Source organism: Taudactylus pleione, unplaced genomic scaffold, assembly GCF_031769625.1.
Source record: "Taudactylus pleione unplaced genomic scaffold, aTauple2 ptg000184l, whole genome shotgun sequence".
NCBI lineage: Eukaryota > Metazoa > Chordata > Amphibia > Anura > Myobatrachidae > Taudactylus > Taudactylus pleione.
The window spans coordinates 7,018,361-7,046,170 of NW_028284586.1; the positions used below are offsets into that span (position 1 = coordinate 7,018,361).

At 43.5% G+C, this 27,810-nt stretch overlaps 1 protein-coding gene across 1 annotated transcript in view; it reads right to left on the reverse strand.

Annotated features, from left to right (window-relative positions):
- The window catches only part of TMC5 (transmembrane channel like 5), a 183,986-nt gene that overhangs the window by 15,860 nt on the left and 140,316 nt on the right, over positions 1-27,810 (reverse strand). Inside the window, exons 16-19 of the mRNA XM_088476220.1 lie at positions 24,881-24,956; positions 22,763-22,896; positions 20,470-20,643; positions 12,046-12,124 (exon numbers count right to left, since the gene is read on the reverse strand). Coding sequence (XP_088332346.1) covers positions 12,046-12,124; positions 20,470-20,643; positions 22,763-22,896; positions 24,881-24,956 — 463 coding nt within the window. The remainder of the gene's footprint in view (positions 1-12,045; positions 12,125-20,469; positions 20,644-22,762; positions 22,897-24,880; positions 24,957-27,810) is intronic.

The following is a 27,810-nucleotide window of genomic DNA, read 5'->3' on the forward strand; positions in this document are numbered from 1 at the left end:
CTGTATTACCTTCGGGGGTCATTCCTCAAAAATCCCGTTTACACTTGGCTACTCCCGAGAGATTCGATGGTACTCCTCAACGATGTCATGGTTTCATAAACCAGTGTGAGATCCAGTTCGAATGCCTACCCCAGAATTTCCCTACCTCCCGGTCTAAGGTGGCCTATGTAATTTCATTACTAACCGGGGCAGCTCTGGATTGGGTCTCCCATTTGTGGGAACGAGCAGATCCGCTCGTATCTAGATATGAAGAGTTCGTGGCAGCTTTCAAAAGGATCTTCGATGAACCCGGGAGATCTGTCTCTGCTTCTTCAGATTTGCTTCGTGTCCGTCAGGGTACCCGGTCTGTCGGGCAATATGTCGTACAATTTCAAACCCTGGCGTCCGAACTAAAATGGAACGAGGAAGCACTTAAGGCAGCCTTCCTACATGGTTTATCTGAGAGGATGAAGGATGGATTGGCATCTAGGGATTTACCTCCCACCTTCTCGGATGTTATATCCCTCTGTATAAAAATTGACCTTCGCCATAGAGAGCGGTGGGGAAATAGGGGGCGTGGAGATCGTCCTCGGGATCGCCCATCCTTGGGAGGTCATTCCTCTCCTTCCTTCTCTAGCAGTGAGGAGCCGATACAAATTAACAGATCCCGGTTAAGTACCGCCGAACGGAACCAGCGTTTTCAAAATAAATTGTGCTTGTATTGTGCTGCTCCGGAGCACACATTAAGGAATTGTCCTGTGTTGACGGGAAACGCGAAACCCTAATTGATGTTGGGAGCATGCAATTGGGGGTTATTTCTGACTCCTCCCAAATAAATGACAGTTTATTGCCTGTGTCGCTCTCCTACCAGTCCAGGACAAGGATGGTTAAAACCCTTGTGGATTCTGGGGCTGCCGGCAGTTTTATTTCTAAGTCACTGGTTCAGACCCTAGGCATTCCGGTGGTTCCATTGCCAAACAGATTACTGCTCTCTGGTGTAGATGGCAAGACCTTGCTAGGGAGATCCATTTCCTCAAAAACCCTGTCAGTGTTCCTCCGGATTGGATGTCTGCACCAGGAGACTATTTAATTTTTTGTTCTTCCCGACTCTATGAACCAGTTTTAGGCCTCCCCTGGCTACAAAAGCACAATCCTACGTTTGAGTGGTCCAGTATGCAGATTTTATCGTGGGGTCCAAGTTGTTTCCATGGATGTCTCATCCAAATACTCCCTGTCCGCACTAACGTGGTGTCCTCCAGTGGAAATATAAGCTTCCCCCCGTCTGACAAGCCCAAGTGTTCCTCTGTTCCCGGTCTACCAGCAGCTTATCAAGATTTTGCCGATGTATTTTGCGAACAGGCTGCGGATAAACTTCCACCTCATCGTTCCTGGGACTGTGGTATTGAGATCCTGCCAGGGAAGAACCCTCCTCAAGGTCGAACCTTCCCATTATCAGTTCCTGAAACAGCCGCTATGGCGGCATATATAAAGGAGAATCTAGCTAAGGGGTTTATCCGGCCCTCCACTTCTCCAGCAGGGGCGGGGGGTTTTTTTGTTAGCAAGAAGGACGGCGGGCTTCGGCCTTGTATTGACTACCGGGGTCTCAACCAGATTACTGTAAAGAATCGATATCCTCTGCCTCTGATTCCGGAGCTTTTTGCTAAAGTTCGCGGGGCCTCTTTGTTCACCAAACTTGATCTGCGGGGTGCGTATAATTTAATACGTATTAAAGCTGGAGATGAGTGGAAGACCGCTTTTAACACCAGAGACGGCCACTTCGAATATCTCGTAATGCCCTTCGGACTCTGCAACGCCCCAGCGATATTTCAGGGTTATGTGAACGAGATCTTCCGGGATGTCCTCTACAGTTTTGTTATAGTCTATTTGGATGATATTCTAATTTTTTCCAAAAATTTGCAAGATCATCGCCAGCAAGTCCGCGAAGTCTTGTCACACCTCCGGAAACATCATCTTTATGGAAAAATATCCAAGTGCCTTTTCGAACAAACCTCGGTACCCTTCCTAGGGCACATAATTTCTGGAAAGACCTCCGGATGGATCCGGAGAAGTTAAAAGCCATTTCTGACTGGCCGTTACCAAAATCCTTGAAGGCTACTCAACGCTTCTTGGGTTTTTCAAATTATTACCGGCGGTTTATACCAAATATCTCCACACTGGTGTCTCCTATCACAAATCTCACAAAGAAGGGTGCCAATCCCATTTGCTGGCCAGATACTGCCATCCAAGCCTTCCAAAAATTAAAAGAAGCCTTCTCCACTGCACCTATCCTGTGCCAACCCCAATTGGACAAACCGTTCACAGTTGATGTAGATGCTTCTTCAGTAGGGGTAGGGGCAGTACTGTCTCAAATCTCAAGTGATGGAAAGTACCATCCCTGTGGGTATTTTTCTCGTAAGTTTTCCATTGCCGAAAAGAACTACGGAATTGGTGACCAGGAACTACTAGCAATGCGGTTAGCTTTAATGGAATGGCGGCATTTGTTGGAAGGAGCCAACTTTCCAGTTACCGTGATCACAGATCATAAAAACTTAATCTACCTCCAAACGGCTCACTGTCTAAATGCTAGACAGGCCCGTTGGTCCTTGTTCTTTTCAAGATTTAATTTAAAACTTCAATTTCGTCCTGGCAGTCTAAACAGAAAAGCTGACGCCCTCTCACGGTCTTTCTTGTCCAGCACTCAGGAAGAGGATCATCAACGTTCCCGACCAATTTTAGATCCTGTAGTTTTCGCCTCTACTCAAATGTTGACTCCTCCCCCAGGGAAAATTTTTGCGACCCCAGAACTACGGGGAAAATTACTAACTTGGGCTCATAGCTCTCTGTTTGCTGGCCATTCTGGTATCCTCAAGACTTACAAGTTCCTTCAGCGTTCCTATTGGTGGCCCACAATGAAAGGGGATATTCGAGAATGTATTCTTTCATGTGTAAAATGTGCTCAGCATAAGGCTCCCCGCAAGAAGGCAGCAGGTCTCCTGCGACCCCTGTCCATTCCTAATACTCCTTGGACCCATATATCCATGGATTTAATCTCTGAACTACCATGCTCCCAAGGATACAATACCATATGGGTAGTGGTGGATCGCTTTTCTAAGATGGCACACTTTATTCCATTGATGGGTCTCCCTTCTGCTCCTCAGTTGGCAAGAGTCTTTGTTAAGGAAATATTCAGGTTGCATGGACTTCCTAAAGAGATCATTTCCGACCGTGGAGTTCAATTCGTAGCTAAATTTTGGAGAGCCTTATGTAGCACTTGTGGAACCAAGTTAAAATTTTCTTCAGCCTACCATCCACAAACTAATGGGCAAACCGAAAGAGTTAACCAAGAGCTGGAGACTTTCATAAGACTCTTCGTTTCCTCCTCACAAGATAACTGGCTGGATCTATTACCTTGGGCAGAATTTTCACACAACTTCAAATATCACACTTCCTCCAAAGCCACTCCTTTTTTTACGGTGTTTGGGAGACATCCTCGAGTCCCAGACTTTCAAAATTTGCCTACAGTAGAGGTCCCTGCAGTTTCTGAATTGGTGGAGTCTTTCGCAACCGTTTGGAAGAGGGTTCATTCCTCTCTGAAGCAGTCGTCCAAGAACTACAAAAAATTTGCGGATAGACGACGTGTCGTTGTTCCACTGCTGAGAGTTGGAGATAAAGTCTGGGTATCCTCCAGGAACATCCGATTGAAAGTACCCAGTATTAAGCTAGCCCCACGCTTCATTGGTCCTTACCGTGTTCGCAAGGTCATCAACCCAGTCGCGTATAAGTTGGAACTCCCTCCTCAACTAAGAATATCCAATACCTTTCATATTTCTTTGCTGCGTCCTCTAGTGCTGAATCGTTTTCAAACTTTTGCTCCCAAGTTACCTCAAGTGCAAACTTCTCAAGGTACAGAGTTCGAGGTAGGGAGGATTTTGGACTCTCGATTTACCAAATCTAACAACCTCCAATATCTCATTGACTGGAAAGGGTACGGTCCGGAAGAAAGGGCATGACGTTCACGCGCCTCAAATGGTTCGAGCCTTCCATATTAGATTTCCTGGTAAACCTGGTGGGTGTCCGGTGTCCACCCTGAAAGGGGGGGGTACTGTCAGAGTTAAGCCGGGGATCGGCAGTCCCTTACCGTCCCGCCGGCTTCCTCTGACTTCCCGGGCAGTCGGGCGGCTGGTGCGGCGACGTGGGAGGTGCTGAGCATTCTCCCTGATGCTGGTGTCTCGGGCGGCCTGGTGCGCGGGATCAGAGTTCCTGTCATGGGCGCCACCATGACACTTACTTCTCTGAATATCCTTCCTTCCCTGACAGTCTGGCCGGTCAGCTGATGCTATGGACCAATCAGTGGGCTTCCAGGGGTATATATCCGGCTCCTGTGTATCAGGTAGTTGCCTGAACAACCATTGTCGCTGCTAGTGTTACTAGTGGTCTCTCGTTCCAGGTTCCCTTGCTTCCAGTGATCTATTCCTGTGTGCAGCTATATCATCCATCTCACCAGTGCTTTACCATCTCAGCCTGTGTGCAGCTATACCATTCATCTCATCAGTGCTTTACCATCTCAGCCTGTGTGCAGCTATACCATTCATCTCATCAGTGCTTTACCATCTCAGCCTGTGAGCAGCTATATCATTCATCTCATCAGTGCTTTACCATCTCAGCCTGTGTACAGCTATATCATTCATCTCACCAGTGCTTTACCACCTCAGCCTGTGTGCAGCTATATCATTCATCTCATCAGTGCTTTACCATCTCAGCCTGTGAGCAGCTATATCATTCATCTCATCAGTGCTTTACCATCTCAGCCTGTGTACAGCTATATCATTCATCTCACCAGTGCTTTACCACCTCAGCCTGTGTGCAGCTATATCATTCATCTCATCAGTGCGTTACCACCTCGCCTGTGTGCAGTATACTATCCATTTCACCAGGGCTTTACCATCACAGCCTGAGTGTAGTTATACGTACCCACCTCTCCAGCGTCATAATCTCTGGCTGGCTCCAGTACTACTACCCACCTCGTTACTGGACTCTGTGGTCCCTACCTACGTGTTACAGTATTGCACCGTGGTGCACTCTTTCTAACCGGCAACCCGGTAGATTGTGTCCGCAGTGCACACTTCCTTGTACCTCAAGTACAGTGTCTCTACGTGCCCCTTACTGGCACAGACCCTTTGGGCCACGAGTGTTCGTCTCTCTTTTTTCCCGCAGGCTTTGGTCACCTAGTCAAAGGACCGCGACCTGCTTACGAGGTGCAGCTCAAGCCCATATCCCGATTGGTGGGGTCACTGGCGAACACCATCTCGTGGGTTAGATTCCGCACCTTTGACTAGGTCTCGCCAATGACCAAGACCCGTGGATGTGGAGGTCGTACATTCAGGCCCCTCGCCTCCGTTTCCTCCCGCAGCCTCATGCCTCAGCTTCCAGAAAACCGCCTCCCAGCGTGACATCTGATCACACTACACACCTCAGTGTATGACCATGTTTCTGCCAGCCCCACCATCTTACAGCTGATATTAGGACAGTATGACTGATATGAGGCGCAGTCTAATGGCCGTGAGGGGAAGCAGTGATCTACCTGCTCTGGCCTGGCGGGAAAATTAGAATGAAATAGAGAACATTACACACGTGAGAGGTCTTGTTACCTTACTTATTGAACCACCCTCGTTTATATATTTATTTGTTTTAGGAATACTTACTTAAAGCAGGAAACATGTACTCAAGATATCAGTGAGAGCAAGAACCAGACAGATATACTCCAATCTAGGTATAGGAGCAATCTTACACACACAACTTACAGTGACATCTGACAGGGTGAATTGGAGGGGCTGAGAGTATGGAATGCTGGTTCCTGCACGTTTTACCTGGCTGAGCTTGGGCTGTTTCTTTTTCTCAGCACAGGTTACATCTAAAATGTATATCTCACAAACTTTCCTTAGGGTACACATTTAAAGTAAGTAAAATCAGGCAGAGCAGGAATAACTAGGATCTAGTTTTGTGTCTTTTTTTTTATTATTAAAAACACATTTTTCAATGAAAGAATCTTTGATAGACTCAGCTATTTTAATTTATAACTAATTGAAAAAATTCCCCTGAACACACCTACCACCAAAATAAAGCACACGGGTAATATATCTGCACATGTATAACACTCCATGAAGCCTCAAAGACCATGGCCCAAATGTAATAGGCTCTGTTGGTTTTCCCAGTGCTATTCCGGCGATACAGTCATTACATATAAAGCGCTTATTTGTTTTAAGGCAGAACAAGGTTGTTGTAAATATAATGGCTATACGATCGCTGGAATCGTGCTGAGACTAGCTAATCAGAGCCCATTATATTTGGGCATGTCTTTTTAAAAATGAGCTACAGTATCTACATCCATATCCACTTGTATAATGGGCTGTGGTGCAAAAAAGGTGGCATGGTCTGGTATGCTGTTCCTTTAAAGAATGAATGCCTGGTATCTATAACGACTTTTTGTCTAAAGGGTTCACCACATATCAGCAGCATACATTTTACGTGTATGTGGCTTACCAGGCTGAAGCACTCTCAGGCAGCGATCCGAGGGACTTCATAGACACTGAAACTTTAATAAAAGGAATGGCCCAGAATGCCATGAACACGGCCTGACATTTTAATGTGCCAGTTTTAAAGATGCTCAGAGAAGAAGTCTTCTCTGGGCACACCTGGGGGGTCAGTGGAGAGGCGGTGGGGCAGCACAGGGACAGACTGATTAGAATACATCTTGTTGGGCCTTTGTAACCTTAGCAAGAAGAGCTGATTTTTTATGGAATGAGGACATTTTTGGGGGACAGCTAGTAAAAACGGTTAATTTGGTGGGGTATGCCTCACTGTAGAAAAGTACATTGGAGTTGGAGAGAGTGGGATTATATTATAATACTAATTTCCCCTAAATAATAGTACAAACTGGTCAAATCTTTCTTTTATACAAACTATCTTTATTGACCAAAATACAACACATAACAAATGTAGTGAAATGACAGCACAACTTTGTCGTGTTCTTCTGTATTACACAAGGAAACCAAAATAACGTAGCAACAAAAGGAGGTGGGATAGGGAAAGAGAGTGCTCCCATAACATGGGCGCTGCCAATACATAATACTTAATCATGAAACCCTCAAAGCTGGGCTGTACTGGAGAGCACCTTGGTGACATTACCAGCAAATGGATCCGATTGTATAATAGCCTAGAACTGTGCATTTCTATCAAAGGCAGATAAATTGATATCCTACATATACATGTAAAATGCAAGACTGGGAAACCAGTCCCCGATAGAGTAGTGCTTTTCCATTTACCATTGCATACAGGAATATCGGCCTTTTCCAAACTGTTGAAGCGCCTTAAAAAGAGATTTCTTATAAGTAGAAAATGGAATCTTAGTTACTTTTAGGTACAGGAAATCTGAGCCAACTGGCAAGTCTTCTCCCAATATCTGTGCCAACTGGCAAGTCTTCTCCCAATATCTATGCCAACTGGCAAGTCTTCTCCCAATATCTCTTTAGAGATTTTATTATGCACCATCCAAAATGGCTGAAGTATCAGACAATCCCACCATATATGCAGTTACAGTGCCAATTCTTATTTGATATTCCAGGGAACATTTTACTGAGAACGCTGGGATATCTGTACCAAATTAAGACACTGTGATAATACCTAGGTGTATTGGAACAGTCACTTCGAAAGTGGAACACCTAATTGCAAGCTACCAGTCATGTGTACATTTAGGAGGAGGCCAAAAGGCCTCAATAAGGAGTTTATAGATGAGAGAATTAGAGAACTTTGGATCTTGTCGGCTTGTACAGAGAAATTCAAGCTAAGTCCATTCTCTCCCCAGGACATGATTCTGTATAACTCCCACAGGGTAAATCTTAATCTGGGTGTCAAATTGTCTATGTAGTGATTGCCCAAGACCAACCAACCCATCTCTCCTCAATTCAAACTAAAATAGGTTCTCCTGGATGCCACCTCTGGGGCTTGCTAAGTGCCTGTTCCTGGGCTGAGATATTATACGATGACTATAATTAGTGTTCATGCTAGGCTCATTTTGAAGGTGCCGCACCCAACCCAGTGTGTAAATGTTGAGATGCTCCCTGCCTGTTTATGACTGCTGGCCTGCGCCCAGTACTTATCCGCAGGACATCACACAGAATCATAGTCACTGACTGAGCCTAGGAGCAACCACAGAGCATCAGCAGATGGGCTCCCAGGAAAGACACATTCACAGGGGAGACTTTGTGAATCCCACTCAATGTCACGGATTGTCCGTCACCTTTATGGCCACAGAAGCTTCCCAGGAGCCACGTAGACTCACAGCCTCAATTGCCCATGGGGCATGCAATGAACCAACCTTAGCTTGCCAAGGTGGGAGCGATATGACGCATTAGCTGTGAAGTACTGTACATAGTTGGTGCATCATCAGTTTGAGCACAGCGATGAAATGCAAACAGCCATGTCATGTCATGTCCCCATGTCTTTATCAGATGTCATCTCTTAGGGGCTGATTCTGAGTCTGACACAGCCGCTTTCGTATCTGTGTTTATTGCTTCAGACGATCCTGTGACTAATGCCGCTACATAGTTCTTCCCTGGTGTACATCCGTGCATCCCAATGTGCACAGGCTGAGATGCCCACTGTCAGCGTCTTTAGACACCACTATCGGTCACACCATGGAAACGTACTAGCCCTATGGCAGGTGCAGATTCTCCATCCAAGTATGGCTCCAATGTGAGTGATGAAGTGTCTTTGTAAGCAACCATGCTTTTAGAATGTAAGCTCTTACAAGCAGGACCCACTACCCTCTTGTGCTTCTCCTTACTTTCCTTTCATCTACTTCTTACTCCCCACTAGGACACCTAACACTTGGTTGCTTATGCTCTGTTGCTTATGTGGGTGTTATGGTTGCTAATGTAGTAATGTATATTATCCATGCCCTGTATTGCATTGTACTGTAAGTCACTGGTCACCTATTTGTTTATGTACTTTGTAAGGCACTGCGTATAAATAAATGATAATAATAATGCCCGCAACACTCCCATAACACCCCTGATTAGCCACCCCCGTCACCACCCACTACATTTCCAATACATTTCAGACACAGGCTGGTTCAGCATTGCATGTAAGTGCAATGCTGAACGCAGATTTCCGATTATCGGATGATCACACACTGCCCCTGCTATGCTTCTGCCTGATTGACAGGCAGAGGCATTTAAGGGGCGGTGTGGGAACAGCCGGCATTCCCAGACACGAGGCATGATGGCCCCGTGTTTTGGGAGTGGCAAGGCCAGGTCGATGACCGATGCTCGCAATAGTGATCCCAGCCTGTGACCTTGGTCGCAGTGTTGGGATCGCCAATGCAGCAGGGGATAGCATACACCTCCTACTGCATTTGCATATTAGCATGGACGGAATTGCAAAGCTGCTTGCGTGCAGCGATTATGCAATAACAATTGGGACGCATGCGCAGTAGAAAAACATCGCTCTGCTGCGTCAGGCAATGGCAGTGCGTGCCACTCAGAGTCAGATCCTTAATATTTAGTGCTGACACATTACCTAGAATAATATTTGCTTGTGAGACCAGTATAAGCATATTTTTTTATGTGCCCAACATGACAAGCACCACTCTAGTTCTAGGCATATATTATACCAGTGGTTCCCAAACTTTTTAATGTATGGGAACAAATGACAATCGACCAATTGCTTACAAACACTGGAAAGCAGACAAAAATGATCATTTTGATAAAATGGTTAAATCAAATGAATTTAACCAAATTGAAAATTCATTTTTGTCCTTTTTCCAGTGTTTGGGACCATATGGTCGAACATCATTTGCTCCCATACATTACCATGTTTTCATTCCAACCAGCCAGACTGGACAGATGTCTGACAGCTAATTGTATAGTGTATGCCCAGCATTAGACATGAGGTCTTAGACCATTTCATATTGCAAATTTTGCACTACTGTGTGACATAATATGAACTGAAGGCACTACTGAGTGACATAATATGAACAGAAGGCACTACTGAGTGACATAATATGAACTGAAGGCACTACTGAGTGACATAATATGAACAGAAGGCACTACTGAGTGACATAATATGAACTGAAGGCACTACTGTGTGACATAATATGAACTAAAACACTACTGTGTGACATAATATAAACTGAAAGCGCTGCTATGTGACATGATATCAACTGAAGGCGCTACTGTGTGACAAAATATGAATTCAGGGCACTACTGTGTGGTATAATGTGAAATGGGAGCATTACTGTGAGTTATGTGAATTTTGTTTGTGTGGCATAATGTAAACAGAGGGCACTATTGTGTGTCATAACATAAATTAGGGACACTACAGTGTGATATGTGAATTTTGGGCACAATGGGCCTGATTCAGTAGCGGACACAATGGCGATTACAAATGCAGATCGAGCAATTGTTTGCCATCGTGCATGTGTATAAGCCGCACTGTGCGTGCGCAGCAATCGCGTTGTGACCATGGTTGTGAAAATGCAGACGTCTGTCCATTTGAATGCCATTTCATGGGCGTGCATACACTGCGATTACATACGCTACACAACATGAAAGCTCTCTGCATGCCAGGAGGCTTACAGTGTTTGCAGCTGGTAAATGCTGCAAGACTGCCCGTTGTGCATCGATGGTATCAATGTTTACACAGAAGAGCGACATTGGACGGATATGAGAAGGCAGCAGTGTGCGTCTTTATGTCGGCTGTGCTTTGGCAAGCATTAGCTTATATTAGCAACTGCGATCTGTACGCAGGCCCTATGTATGGCATAATGTTAATTAGGGGCACTATTGTGTGGCATAATGTTAATTATGGGCACTACTGTGTGGAATGTGAATTTTGGCCACTATGTGTGGCGTAATTTGAATTGTGGGCATTTCATTACAGTACATATAATTTAGCATTGATTATACTAATGTATAATGATAACTGAATACATTAGCTTTAGCGACACATCCAAAGTTTTGCCCTTCAAAAGTAAAATGTGCTGCCCTCAGTAGTCAGAACCCTGCGCCACTAAATCCTACAGTGAACACCAAGCAATCTGTCATTCCTTACTGAATATCTACCCCCAACCTTATCAATCTATGGGGCCTATTTATCAAGCAGTGAAAAGTGTGGAGAAGTGAACCAGTGGAGAAGTTGTCCATAGCAACCAATCAGCTTTGAAGTAGAATTTATCAAGTACAGTCTATAAAATAATAGGTAGGAGCTGATTGCTTGCTATGGGCAATTTCTCCACTGGTCCGCTTCTCCACGCTTTTCACTGCTTGATAAATAGACCTCTATGTGACTAAACTGTTTCATTTGCTTCAACAATCTGCAGGTCATTCTCTCTGACATGTCTGCAATCCAGACCTCCTGAAACCAAAAGCCAAGACAGCGTCCAACACAAGCCATTACTCTGGAGCTGCAGCTGATAGTGGGAGGTGATACCTGATAACATTCCATGGCATTTGGAAAATTGTGACAAATTAAACTAATTTCCTGATCCACCCAAACCATGCCCTGACTCACCCATACCCTGACCACTTCCAATGAGGCCACACTCCTTTTTCAGAGGGTTTGTCCCATGAACATTGGGGGTGCTGTTGGGTACGGTGTTATTAAGTCTACTTCTACAAGTCACCAATAAGTACGGTTACCATTGTTTTAAATATCTTCCTCACAATTATTTTATTTTCTTCTAGAGCCCTCCCATCAATCTTATTGATGTCAGATAATGCTCTCAAGGTGAAAGATATGTATGCATTTGGCTCTCATCCTAGAGGAAACATGCCCTCACACAGTGTAATAGCAATATGCTGTGATAGAGGGCAGGCCTGACTGCTCAGCAATGGTCAGCTTAGTAAGATCTTCTAAAGTCTAATTCCATCTTTATTATATGTTCTGATTTTAGAGCCATGCAATGCAGGTACAAAACAATACACAAATTATTTTAGCAAACAATATATACTAATTTAAAGTAGCTAAAAAACATATGTAGTTTAGTTTTTTGATATATACAGTACTCACATTGGCTATTTGCACAAGCAGTCTCTTCACCATTATCTTCTCTCCTTGTAAGATTTGCCAGTAAAGATATGAGATAATTCTGCAACAATATTGGAAATGTTAGTGACAACTATAATAAGCAAATATTTATTAAAAACCTATAAATTATGCTTGTGCTGTTTGGTATATTTTATCATTAATAAAATGTATACCAAACACCCCATTAATTTTATTACCAGTTATTTATATACAGTAGCACATACATATTCCTCAGCGCTTTACAAAGAATAATTGGCCACTCTCATCAGTCCCTGCCCCAGTGGAGCTTACACTCTATATATACTCTATATTCCCTACCACATGTACACACACATACACACTAGGGATTTGTCTGTCAAAAGCCAATTAACCTACCAGTATATTTTTGGAGTGTGGGAGGAAACCAGAGTACCCGGAGGAAGCACAAGCAAATATGGGGAGAATATACAAACTCCACACAGTTAGGGCTGCAGTGGGAATCCAACCCAATACCTCAGTGCTGTGAGGCAGGTATGCTAACCAGTGTGCCATTCAGGGTCGGACTGGCCACCTGGCACTGGCCGGTGGCCTGACAGGCCCGTCCGTTGTTAAACCCTGGCCAAGCAGCTGTCTCCTGGCTCTCTGCTCGACCTGGATACTAAAAGACGGGTGTGTGCTGGGATTCATGGGGACCTGGCCTCAGGCCGCCCCCCCAAGTAGGCCGAGCAGGTCATCCGGGAGACGTAACCACGCCTCTTTTATGGCGAGGTCACACCCCTTTTGCGGGCTATGCGTGCAGGGGGACTGCCAGGGCTGATCTGGAGACCCAGTCTCTGATACCATCCATGCTGCCCTGTTAACATTCCATGACATTTGGAAAATTCTGACAAATTAGACCAATTTCCTGATCCACCCAAACCATGCCCTGACTCTTCCATACCCTGACTACTTCCAATGAGACCACACTCATTTTTAAGGGGATTTCTCCCAAAAACATTGGAGGTGCTGTTAGGTATGGCATAGAAAATTAGTCCTTAAATGTCCTCAAATATCTGTAGGTAGTGTGTACATATAAATCCCAGAGCAAACTGATGTAACTTTCAGAACATCAGTTTGTTCTGGGACTTATATGAACATCCTACCTACAGATATTTGAGGACATTTAAGGACTAATTTTCTACTACAGACAAATTCTGGACTTAGGGCCTGATTCAGAGCCGCTCGCTGCTGGCGAGCGCTCGCTCTGAATCAGGGCTTTTTTTTTTTTCTCTCCAGCCTGCTCGCAAAGCTGTGTGTGACCACTCACAGCTTGTGCAAGCAGCCTGGAGTCCGTCGCAATTATCGCAACCATCGGGCTTGCGATGTGATCCTGTGGTAAGGTCTCGGCTCTCGCAAGCCCGAGTGGACTTCCTGCTCTAATAGAGCAGAAAGTCCACTACTGACATCACACTCACAAACGCCAGGCGTTCCTAAGGCAACGCCTACGTTTGTGCAGCCACCCCCCTCCCCGCCTACAAAACGGGGCTAGCTGTCACTCACCATCGACAGCCACCCCGTCTTGTAGCGAGACCCTTAGCGACATCTGCCGTCGCTGGATGGGTCTCGCGCATGGGCACGCCGGAGGTGGCGCATGCGCAGTGGGGGACCATCGACCCGCTTGCGAGCGGGTCTGAATCAGGCCCTTAATGCGGATAATTTGTGGTTGTATATGGGACTGTAACACCTTTACACACTGATAAAATAATCAAAGATACAGCACATAGTTAAATCATCCAGATACATTTAAGTTCCCCAGAGCGCACCACAGTATATTTATTCATATAATTTTGTCTAAACAGAGGCAGGGATACCTCTGTATGTTGAGCTGCTAAGGACACTGACAGATTAACCTAGAGAGCTGTACCCCCCCTTTTCTATATTAATAGTGTTAATATGTCTACTTGTACAAGTCACTATTCAGTAAAGTTAAGCCGGCCACACATCTAAAGATTATCTGTCCAACCTGCCAACTAGTTGATTGGTTGGAATGAAAATCTGGTAACGTATGGGAGTAAATGATGATCAGCAATTTGCTCCTAAATGCCAGAAAACAGATGAAAATGGTCATCAGACAAGTTTGTTCAATGTTTGATCTAAACAATTTGTTCAAACAACAGTTTTTGTCCATTTTCCGGAGTTTGGGAGCAAATTGCTGATTGTCATTTGCTTTCATACCTTATCAGATTTTCATTCCAACCAATCAACTAGTTGGCTGGTTGGACAGATAATCTTTAGATGTGTGGCCAGCTTTACTCTTTATTTCTCCTTTTGTATTTTTCTAATGTTAACATTAGGAGATAAATGTATACCAATATTTTTTGTTGTGTGACTTATGTGGGGTACACAATTGAACAACAAATTGTTAGATCAGCCAATTTGGTAAGGTTATGCACAAACGACCTTGTGCATACATACTTACCATTCAGCTGCCCAATAAGTCTGGCCAGAAGAACCCGCTGTGATGTCATTATAGCAGGCTCCTGTCAGTTGCTCAGTGTACACATAAGCAGGTGTGAATGATATATATTTCAGATATATTGTACCTGTCATCCAGCATAGCCGATGCAATATATATGACGTCTTTCACAGATATACTGTGTTTACACACTGCCAGATGGACTGAATTATATACTAGTTTCTGTGAAGCCGTTACTAAGTTTGCTTGTAGAGCTCACCATGCAATAGTCACCATTGTTTGTCCTATCTTCCCCTGTCCTTTTGTTTTCTGCCAGAGGCCCCTATTAATTATATTCATGTGTGATCATCTCCTCAGGGTACATTGGGGGAGATGTATGATGCTCAGAAGCGGTATCAGCGCACGTAATGTGCGCTGATACCGCTCCAGGCTGCACGTGCGGATCTCGCGATACTTGCGAGATCTTGCGCATGCTCAGTGGAGCTGGCCAGGACTGAGACAGAGCGCATCAGCACTAGTCTGATGCGCTGCAGTCTTTAGCGGGTAGCGCCGGAGGGGGTAGTTATCGCTCCCCCGCTCCGGCCGATGAGATGTTTATACATAGTGTCTACAGCAGTGGTTCTAAAACTCGGCCCTCAGGACCCCAAACAGTGCATGTTTTCCAGGGCTCCTCACAGAAACACAATTTAAATAATTAGCTCAAACCTGTGGAACTTTTAAAATGTCAGTGAGTAATAAGTACACCTGTGCACCTGCTGGGTGACCTGGAAAACATGACCTGTGGGTTCCTGAGGACCGAGTTTGAGAACCACTGGTCTAGAGCAATGGTTCTCAAACTTGATCATGTTTTCCAGGTCACCCAGCAGGCTCACAGATGTATTCATTACTCACTGACACATTTTAAAACATCCACAGGTAGAGCTAATAATTTCACTTGTGATTCTGTGAGGAGACCTGGAAAACATGCACCATTTGGGGTCCTGAGGACCAAGTTTGAGAACCTGTGGTCTAGAGATAAGTGTGACATCAGTCGGATTTTACTGAGGTTATAGGTACGTATGGATTTAAAATATGACAAGGAGCAGGCAAAAAAATATTCCTTATTGCTGCAGTTCGTGGTAATAAGTAATGCTAATTTTCAAGTTCATATGGAAAATTTTAATAAATACGCCTCTGAGTTTGCTCAGAGTCTGCACAGGTAAATAACATGCTGTACATACAGTATGTGTCTAGCACATACATTCCCTTGGTCTAGGCACGAATTACCAGTTGCTTCTTCATTATAATTATTTGTATTTCCCATCAGCATTAAGTTGGTTAGCAAGTGATAAGTACAAGGAGTAAAGCCAAATGATGTAATTAGTATCTAGAAGATAGTAGATAGAATCTGATTGGTTACTATGGGCAACATCTCCACTTCTAAAAACTCTCACTTTAGTAAATATACCCCTTGGAGTCTTTGTGCTTTTTTTCTGGTTGTCCACACAAGTGCTGAAGGTTAAAAAATACTACTACTTGTTGTAGCTCTACTCATCTGTATGATGTCTGAGCCTGTGGGGATGTTCACCTTCAAATTCTTAATCCCTGATGTAAAATGTGCTACCAGCTGTTTGAGATTGAGTTCTACTCAGGTGAAAATAGTTAGGGACAAGATTAAATTGGTTCAGCTCTGAGTACAGTCTTCTTTGTTTATATACTGTAGTTGATTACTGAATAGATTGATAGAATGCTGCTGTATGATGACTTGAGCGCTATGGGCTCCATTAAAGAATGAGCATAGCCCCATTTGCACTCAATTTTACGCTAAAAGGGGTTATGACACCTGTTTAGTATTTAGCAAACAGCAGTAAGATTATTTTACTGCTGTTTGTGACATTGCTGGCAATGGGGGCCCAGAGAAGCATTTCTGGCTTCAGTGAAGCCTTCCAGCTGGGTTGAAGCAAAATGTGCATGCACAGACCGCCATCGCGTATGTGCTTAGTCAGCAACCCACCTTTCTGCAGCACAACAGAGGACACTGCGGAGGAGGAAGACAGCACTGGACCACGCTGGACAGGTAAGTTGTGTTAAATAGCAGCATATTCATAAGTATTATAGTGATACTAAACTAAATAAGCCACTGGCATTTGGTGTTGTTATCAAATGGAGCCATAACAGAGTTAAGCTCACTGCCTTGAGGTTTAATCAACCCTCACCAGCTTGGTCCTCTAAGAAGGATCCACACCCAAAGGCTCTGGCGTACATGGTTATAGTCTTCCAGGATAGGATCTTCCCTGGTGCACCATTCCTGATGTTGCTGTTCAACTAGACACAACATTTTGCCTGTCTTTATGTGAATCTGCTAAAACATTTTCACAGATCAGTCTGAGGTGAATAATAACCCGGCAAGCAGATACTGTTGTTACTACCAGGAACACCACTAGTTGAGCACATATATTTAATAGAGGAATAGGATGTCTTTTGAACAGTATTTGCCACTGAATTTTGACTTTGTGATATTCTGGTACAGGTTGAGTCTCCCATATCCAAATATTCCGAAATACGGAATTTTTTGGCTTGACTGAGAATATGAAACCTTTGATTTTTGATAGTTCAAAGTACACAAACTTTGTCTAAGGCACAAATTATTACAAATATTGTATAAAATAACTTGCAGGCTGTGTGTATAAGGTGTATATAACACATAAATGCATTCTGTGTGTATATTTGGGTCCCATTCCCAAGATATTTCATTATTCCAAAATACGTAATATTCCGTTATCCAAAATACCCCCGGTCCCAAGCATTTTGGATATCGGAGACTCAACCTGTAATGACACCAGGATGTGTCTGGTATCTCAAATTACTTCCATGAATGTCAACTTCAGGGTTGGATGACAAAAAATTCAGGCTCATGAAGACAGTTCAGGTCTATTGGGATGTGAGAAAACAGAAGCTCTTTTTGAAAGGGCTTTTAGAAGGACATTAGTGTATCTAGAAAAGCCTTGTAATCTGAAAGACAATGAGGACCTTAGAGAAGTTGCCATGCCATAGGGCATATGTCTATTTTATAAACTTCTGCCTGGTGCCCCTCGAATATTATTTTGTCCCTTGAATATTGGGATACATAGATAAACATTGTTCAAATGCTACTTGGATAACCAACTAACTCCAAGTTGTGCATGTGCTACTGATTAAATGTACTGAATTTAAAATGTCAGACCTTTATAAACTGATACTGAAGATCAAGAATTACTAATGATTTCCATGTTTATATCTTCTAGGAAGCAGGGACAGTGTCTTAGATGGCTTAGTCTGCCATAGTACACAAGGCATTGTAATCTTTACTGCTATTTACCATCAGTCTCCCTGAATCCATTCATGCTATTGCCATTAAGAGGTTAGCCAAACAGATCGCCTGTAAGGAGTCATTGCCTCCCTATGTAAGTACATTTATTAAGCCACTTCTATCATTTTTAGCCAGAAATTGACAGGCCATATATTGCAATGTCCGGTCTTAGAGCCATGACAGGTATCATATGTGTGTGTCCTTTTTAAAATTCCATCATGTCTTCTTTCCATCTTGACTCTAGCATTCTATTTTCCTCTATCAAATATATGCTTGTTGCCATCCTAGTGATGGCTTCCTTACATGCAGCTTCCAAGGATTTTGATTTACCCAGAGCAATGGGATATATCCTTGTCACTTTTTTGAAAATAATAATATAGGACTAGACCAGTGGTTCTCAAACTCGGTCCTCAGGACCCCACACAGGTCATGTTTTCCAGGTCACCCAGCAGGTGCACAGGTGTATTCATTACTCACTGACACATTTTAAAAGATCCACAGATGGAGCCAATTATTTCACTTGTGATTTTGTGAGGAAACCTGGAAAACATGCACTGTTTGGGGTCCTGAGTCCTGAGAACCTGTGGACTAGACCATACTTCTTCTATCACCTTAATTTTGTCATGGACATTAAAATACTACCTCCACAGGCCCAACAAAGAGAAGGACAGTGGCTTTTAGGTTGATGTACTCTGCTGGCAGGCAGAAGGAGAGTGGCCTCCAGGGAGCAGTTCTCTGCCGGCAGGGAGGAGGAGAGTGGCCTCCGGGGAGCAGTTCTCTGCCGGCAGGGAGGAGGAGAGTGGCCTCCGGGGAGCAGTTCTCTGCCGGCAGGGAGGAGGAGAGTGGCCTCCGAGGAGCAGTTCTCTGCCGGCAGGGAGGAGGAGAGGGGCCTCCGAGGAGCAGTTCTCTGCCGGCAGGGAGGAGGAGAGGGGCCTCCGAAGGAGCTGCAGCACTGCTGACAGTGGAGGAAGAGTGTAAACTCCACCGTGCTGTACACAGCTGGTGAGTGACTGGATTTGGTTTCATTAGAATGTCCTCACCGTACAATACTATTTTTAATTGGGCGGACTCCTGTGAGGCAAGGTATGAATTGGGGGCACTCCTGTGTGGCACACTATGAATTGGGGGCACTCCTGTGGTACACTGTGAATTGGGGTATTGTGTGTGTTTGGCACACTGTGAATTAGAGCCCAAGAAATGGCATGTAGCAGAGTCTGATGTCCATGTGTGTTAGTCTGATGGCATGTCTGGTCTCAGGGGCATTGAAGGTGGTCTATACAAGTTTTCATATACAGTCAGGTGCATAAATATTGGGACATTGACAGAATTTTCATATTTTGGACTCTATTCACCACTACAATAGCTGTGAAATGAAACAAACAAGATGTGCTTTAACTGCAGACTTTCAGATTTAATTTGAGGGTAATTACATCCAAATCAGGTGAACGGTGTAGGAATTACAACGGTTTCTATATGTGCCTCCCACTTTTTAAGGGGCCAAAAGTAATGGGACAAACTAAACAATCCTAAATCAAACTTTCACTTTTTAATACTTTGTTGCAAATCCTTTGCAGGCAATTACAGCCTGAAGTCTGGAACGCATAGACATCACCAGGTGCTGGGTTTCATCCCTGGTGATGCTCTGCCAGGCCTCTACTGCAAATGTCTTCAGTTCCTGCTTGTTCTTGGGGCATTTTCTCTCTGACTGTATGTTGGTCGGACATGATGGTCTGGCCCCTAAACTTTTAAGCTAGCTCCTAGATGTTACAAAAATTAGTCATCTGTATTACTGCACTGAGCTATCTAGTGTCCTATAACATCCCATACAACTGTATAGACTGCTGCTCATATAGGGGCATATTCAATTACAGTAGGTGCGAGAATAGGAACAATCCCGCACCAGGGAGCTTTTTTCTGCAGATACGGGATTTTTGCTATTCAGTTAGGTGTGGGGTTTTTGCTATTTTTCAACGCCAGAAGGCTTTTTCCTTGTACCTCCAGAGCAAGTGTGATTTTTCCTAAAATTGTTAATTTTAGGAAAAATCACCAGGACTTGCTCTGGGACCCCAGCGGCACCCACCCCAGAGGTATAATTAAGCAATTGGAAGTTTCCAATTAGCTTAATTAGACCTTACTCACCTTCCGAAGCGGTGTCTTCTTCAGCATCGGGACCAGATAATGTTTTGTAAGTGTGTATGAGTGTGTGTGAGTGACCCCCGATGTGTGTGACCCCCATAATGGGCCCTGGGAGAACTACATCTCCCAGCAGCCCTTGACAAGGATGGGAGGTCACTGGGAGCCATGGAGACCCCCGGGCAGGTGTAATTTTATTTATTTTTTTTTTCATGCGCTGCAGGGTTTTCAGCTCTGAAAACCCTGCAACCACAATTATTTTATTGGATACTGTGGGTATCGGAAGCGTGTATACCCGCTTTAATTCAAAATTGGACGCAAGGTTTTTTACCTCGCTAAACCGCACGCCCAATTGGATATGCCCCATAGTCTAGTAATTTGTTAGCACAATGTCCGTTTATGTTTTAGGTTAGGTTCAGTGATTCTTGTGAACCAGATGTACTATATACTGTAGAATGGAATGAACATATCACATTTTATAAAAATAAAATTATACAGTATGTATACTTACAAAATGATCAATGTGAGAATGTAGAAGAAGAGAACGCTTTCAATCAAGTTTTTGTAAATCCACACAACCCATTGTGAGTTGTCAAAAATATGTATATAAGAAATCCAGTTATGAATTGAATAATAAGGAGTAGACAGAGTCTGAAAAGGGCCACAGTTTCTGGAAGGCTGCCGTCTAAAATAGGGAACATTGTAAAAGGTTTTATAAATACTATCTGGCAAAACAAGAAAATAAAATTACTTCAAAAGACAAACTGGTTACTGGTATCACTGAGATACCAATTAGTATATACAAAAACTAAAAATGATAGTTTAAAAGGAAAAACCATGAGAGAATCACGTTTAGCTATTAAATGCATTGGCCTTTATATTTATGGCTTTAACATGATGAGAAGCGGCCACTCTTGCAAGCCAACACTTAGTAAATAAACTACTTATTGTGTAAAGATAAAGAAGAAATTAAAGCCGGAGCAGAGAATGATAAATAAATATAGATATGACTGTAGCAATGGTACACTGTTACTACAATAGCGGCATATACTATTTTAAATGACCAAGTCTTTTAGAAATCGAAGTGTCCCAAATCTATTCTGGGGATGAAAGATATCTGTAATCAGGTTGTATTAGGAAAGTATATGCTAATTTGTAGCATCTCAGCACTATCCAAACTATGTGACAGAGGGTCCCAAACTCTGCCATTGCAGTCCACATTTTAAGGAAATTCATGCTTGAGCACAGATAACTTAATTAGTAATTCAGTCAATTTGAGTTAACCATCTGGACTCAAGCATGGATATCCTTAAATCCTGTAATGCGGGAGTTTGGGAACCTCTAGCATATGAGTTGTTAGGCAATATTTCTCTCTTTTTGGATTGGCTGCTAAAATTTACTTTCTGTATTTTGAGAACATTTTCATTTTTAATTACTATATAGACTAGTGCCTGACTAATTTCTCATAGGGATTTAAAAAGTACAGAACACGATAATCATTTTATACACAATAAGTGTGATACAACTGCAGTATTACTGGCCTCTCCAAGTCCTAAGCTTTCTACAGAATAACCAGAAATTAGAATCTATATTGCACAAATCTGGCTTCTACCCACATGAAATGACTGCATACAGCTGCTCAGTGAATGCATGATTACCTACAATAGGCAAAATAACTTCAACCAGATGAGTATGTAGGCTTTATACCGTTTACATACTTTACAAAAATTGTAAATACAATAAAAAATTAGGATCTAATAATAATCATGTGTCTTCGCACATTGTTTATTGAATTTATAGCATCAAAGTGCACTGTAAATGCGCACAATAACTGACTGTGATAGATTACTGACAATGTATCAAAACTCATAAGGTAGATATGGACCCTGACCATAGTACCTACACATATCTTCAAAGGACAATCGAATGTTTGATAAAGTATTTTTAAAGAGGATTTACCAGCCACCCTACATGAAAGGTTGGGGCTCCTGCAAAGGAGGACCCAGTGGGCAGAACTTGCTGTCATGTCCTATCTTCAACCAGTCAAACTAGGGGGTCGTGTACACATTATGTTGTCCCAAGGCTGGTTCTGCAAGGTAAGTCCTTTTATGGAGGCCTAGTTTTATCAGGAAGCAACATGGGCCCACAGGAAATAGGCCCTATAGGAGAGGCTTCCAACATTCAGGTAAAGGCGGTGGGTAGAGGATATAGACACATTAGAGACAAAGAAGGACAACTAAAAATGGTGCATGGCATACAGCACAGAACTTACCCGGAAAGACTAAAAGACCTTAATATGTATAGTTTGGAACAGAGAAGGGAAAGGGGGACATGATAGAAACTTTCAAATACATGAAGGGATTTAACAAAGTACAGGAGGGGAGCATTCTTCAAAGGAAGAGATGAACAAGAACACGAAGACATGCACTGAGACTGGAGGGAGGTAGGTTCAGAGGAAATTTGAGGAAAAATTACTTCACAGAAAGGGTAGTGGATAAGTGGAATAGCCTCCCAACAGAGGTGGTTGAAGCTAAGACGATGGAACAATTTAAACACGCTTGGGATAGGCATAAAAATATCCTTAAGAGACGTAAGGAGCAAATAGGGTTGAGGTTGCCAAAAGGATAAATGAAAAGGGGCAGACTAGATGGGCCAAGTGGTTCTTATCTGCCGTCAAATTCTATGTTTCTATGCAGTTGGCTCTATCAAAAGTGGGATGTCCTTTAACATAAGCATGTCCCTATAAGGAAAGGCAGGAATAGGCAAAGGATTGTTTGGTTTCATGTTTGTAGAGTTTTCTTTACCTCCATACAGTGACTCCAATGACACAGAGGACACCAACAAACGATGGGAAGAAGAGGAGGAATATAAAGAGAGTGGTCATCTGGGACGCTCTCCAGGCTCTCCGAGGTGGGGTACAATTCATTGTTAGGCTCACCTAGGTACAGAGAACATGTTCACAATATAATATAGGTCTCATATCAGACATTTACAGTCTTGTATAAATTATACAAATTACCTACCTCGTATCCAACAACAGTATCATTAAGGCCTAGTACTGTAAGTATAAGGCGCCCATGGTGGGTCACACTCGTGATGAGGAGATTACAGTGTTTGTCATATATGAATGTGAAGGAAAAACTTGCATTGTTAAACACACTGATTATATATATATTTACATAATAAATACTTAAGCTGCATACACACAACGATTTTTTGAACGATTATCGTTAAACGATATCGTTTAACGATAATAGTTTGAAAAAAATCATTCACTTTCTGAGTCAAACGATTATCGTTCATGCGCGTTCACATTTGTAGTTTGTAGTTCAGTCAGACTTATCAATTGAACGATTTTCATTAAGGGAATATGCAAAAATCGTTTGTAGTTCAAAAAAATCGTTCATTACACTTTAAAAAATCTGACAGAAAATCGTTCATAAAATCGTTGGTAACAAAATCGTTGTGTGTGTGTGCACCTTTACACTGTAAAGTGTGTTTAATTGGCATACAAAATAACACAGCCCAGTTTTTTTTATTTCCTTACATATTTCCCTGATGTAAGTCCGAGGTAATTTCTGAAGTTATGTTTTTTTTTATCATCAACTATTTAAATGTAACAAATCATTTTAACAACTTGTAAGAAATTTGAAAAATAACATAAAAGTGCGGAATACTTTTCTACTCCCACCTACAAGACTTTCCCCTATGTTCTCCAACTATGGTATCCCTATCAAGCTTGATCAGACTCTTCTCAATCTTTCCAACCCATCCTACTCATACTAACACTAAGCACACTGGCACACATTCTCTACTGCCGCAACCTCCACATTAACTCCTCGTCTCTGCTCTGCCCATGCAAACATCCGCCGGTATTCTGGGTCAGACGCATCTGTGAGACCACACCTCCCTGCATTTACGAGAGCAGCTGTCATCACTATCATCAGCTCTGCTCTTGGTGCAGGAGATCCAGCAGTAATCAGATGGATCTCTGCATACGAACAGCTAAGAATAGAACTCAACTCTGAGTACATGCCCACAGCAAATGTATTCTATGTGCAAACACCCTATTACAACCCCGCTGCAACCCAGTAGCGCACATCATGCTGCAAGTGAGAAGCAACCAAGATGCGTACTGTAAGATCCATATGCAGCCCGCAACTATATTATTCATCCAGGTTTGCTGTTAATGAAAAAATAAGCCAGAGAGACCATTGTGTACTATTAATTTAAGATGAAATCACCAGCCCCTTGCTCTACTAGGGGTTCCTGACAGGATGTTCTTCTCATGCTACCTACTGTATACTTCTGTTCTGCCAGTCCTATTGCCATTGGAGCCCCAGTTGCTTGATAGCCGCCACATTGCAACATAAGTATATATTTTGATATTTCGGTCACCTACAGTGTTCCTCTGATACAAGAATGTAATTTATCCCTGGACCACTCCTGGATCCCCGGACAAGAGGTGTTTTCCATCAATGTGTAATTGTACTGCATTTATTCAAATGACCGATACACCATCAGTCTTTCACAACTAAGACACCTATGGACTGCTAGTAATATTAGTATGATTAATTCCTTACCAGTTCTAATTATAGTCAGTTGGTCTGATTGTTATACTTATGTATGATTCATTATTCCCACTCATGAGATACATTGACATTTCTTATGTTATTTATCTGTTTGATAAATTAATTTAAGATTTTAAAACAAATTAACTATTGCATGTAATTTAATTTATTCTACTCATAGAGTATTTCATACCGATTCCCATAGAAGAACACTTCCCTCCCTCACAAGAGAGTTGGTGCTGTGCTGTAAGTAATTTACATCTGCATTCTCACTTGTTTTTCTGCTGGAATAATCAATTATTTTAAATATATCTATTGTTATCTTCATAATGATTTAGAAATTAATGTTACCTTTTTCAAATAAAATATAATGAAGAGTTTGATAATCTGGATTAATGGGATCAAGGGGGAGAAAAAAATCCCAATCCTGTGAAGAATAAGAAATGAATATTAGGAATATGTCAGAATAATATATTTAGTGTTATAGAAATTGCACTCTACAGCTACCTACTGTACAACAATCAAATCATCTTTGCGTTTTAGGTGACAAATGTATCCATTACCTAGGCACAATGGTAGCAGCCATTTTGAAAGCTAAACTAATAAAGCTTCACTAGAACATCTCTGAGGCATGAGCGCACAGTGATGTCACTTTTTCTTGGTCAATTGAGAGGCCAAATTCTCATATTGTTGGTTCAGTCACAAAATGGCTGCCTCTACCTATTTGGAGTTGACAGATATAACTTGTTCCAGCATCGTATTTCATCTCAGATGACTATCTTGAGTAATAAATCCCTACAGCCCTCATACAGAGCCCCTCTCGTTGCGCTAGGTCCCGTGGGGCTCTGCAAGTGCTGGACGTTTTTATTTGCCAAAAATTTCTCTAAAGGGGGCGATGTGATGCGACTCTGACGCAGCAGCAGACTGTGCTGATTAATTTAATATGCAACACTATCTGTGTGCACCTGAATCTCTGAATCTGTATACGAAGGGCTACAATGTAGCGGCCGCAGCTTTTTTCATTCATTCTGTTGTGCTTCATATACAGACTCAGGTGCGCACAGATAGGTGAAGTCGTGAAACATGAAAAAGTAATTGAAGAAATCTAAATACAGCTGTTGGCAACCATAACAACAACATAGCCGGGACACTTGTTTCCCACATTCACCAGCCAGGAGGAACAGTGAGACAGTGACAGGAATGACAGCAGGATTCACTGGGTCCAGCAGCTGAACTGAGATTGTGGGCCTAATACAGAGATGTACTTAAACCTGATGTTTACACAAATCTCTGATGTTTTTAGGTCTGCGCTTGCATATATGCAGATCTGGGACTGCGATGTCACTCACACTGCCCTAAACGCAGAAGCATGAGTGAGATGTCGGCCACGTTTTCTGGGCGTGCAAAAGCCACTGGCTGCATCCTTGGACACAGCTTCACTGGCCCTGGAAGAGAGAATTTCTTGGACATCCTGAGTTACCTGAAGGTTACACAGATGTCCGATGGTCACACAATTTATCCAATGGCTGTGTCTTCGGACACAGCAGCGGATCACAGAAGTTGGCCATGGGTGTCTTTTTCACTTAAGAGAAAAACATATACAGACAAATAAGAAAGAAAAGAGGCGACCACCTTTGGATAGCACACTCCATCACTTTCCTGATAAAAAAAAGAATCTGCCAATATACGTACCTGTTCCAGAAGCCACTGTAATAACTGTCCAAAGCATGACTTATTCTTTTACAGGTGAGTGCACATTATTTATTTCTAGTTATTTCTTTCACATATTTATGCCATTCATACAGTGTGCGCTATTGTTGTTACTTCTTGTTTTATGGAATACAGACTGAAGTGATAACTGGAGGACTATTAAAGCCTCAAAGGAACATCCGCTTATCCACTTGGTGAATTAACCACGCAAATATTGTCTAAAAAAGGTCAGAATGAACCTCACTCCGGACATGCACACGGCCACTCCGGACACACACATACACAGCCACTACGGACACGCACACGACCATACACACGCACACTCCGGACACGTACGCAGCCACTCCGGACACGGCCACTCCGGGGACACACGCCCACTCCGTACACACACTGCCACTCCGTACACACACTGCCACTCCGTACACACACACTGCCACTCCGTACACACACACTGCCACTCCGTACACACACACTGCCACTCCGTACACACACACTGCCACTCCGTACACACACACAGCCACACCGGACACGCACACAGCCACTCCGGACATACACACAACCACTCCGGACATACACGCCCACTTTATACACACACAGCCACTCCGGACACACATGGCCACTCCGCACACACACAGCCACTCCGGACACACACACTACCACTCCGTATACACACACAGCCACACCGGACACACACGGCCACTCCGGACATATACGGCCACTCCGCGCACACACTGCCACACCGGACACACACACACTGCCACACCGGACACACACACACTGCCACACCGGACACACACACACTGCCACACCGGACACACACACACTTCCACACCGGACACACACACTGCCACACCGGACACACACACAACCACTCCGGACATATACTGCCACTCCGCGCACACACAGCCAATCCGGACACACACACACACTGCCACACCGGACACACACACACACTGCCACACCGGACACACACACACACTGCCACACCGGACACACACACAGCCACACCGGACATACACACAACCACTCCGGACATACACAGCCACTCCGGACACACACACATTGCCACTCTGGACACACACACATTGCCACTCTGGACACACACACAGCCACTTCGGACATACACACGGCCACTCCGGACATACACGGCTACTCCGCACACACAATACCACTCCGGACACACACACACGGCCATACCGGACACACACAGGCACTCCGAACACACACACAGCCACTCCGTACACACACACGGACACTCCAGACATGCATGTGGCCACTCCGAATGCGCACGCGCCACTCCGGACATACACGCGGCCACTCCGGACATGTTCACGGTCACTCTGGACGCGTTCACAGTCACTTTGGACACGCACACAGCCTCTGGACATGCTCACCATTTGCCAGGCAGCAATCATACTCTAAACACTCAGAAAAGTCATTACATCCTGTGTGGACGCACAGATATCATTAGTTATCATGCAGAAAATATGATATACACATAGCCACTCCGGACATACTCACGGCCACTCCAGAGACACACACGGCCACTCCGGACATACACACGGCCACTC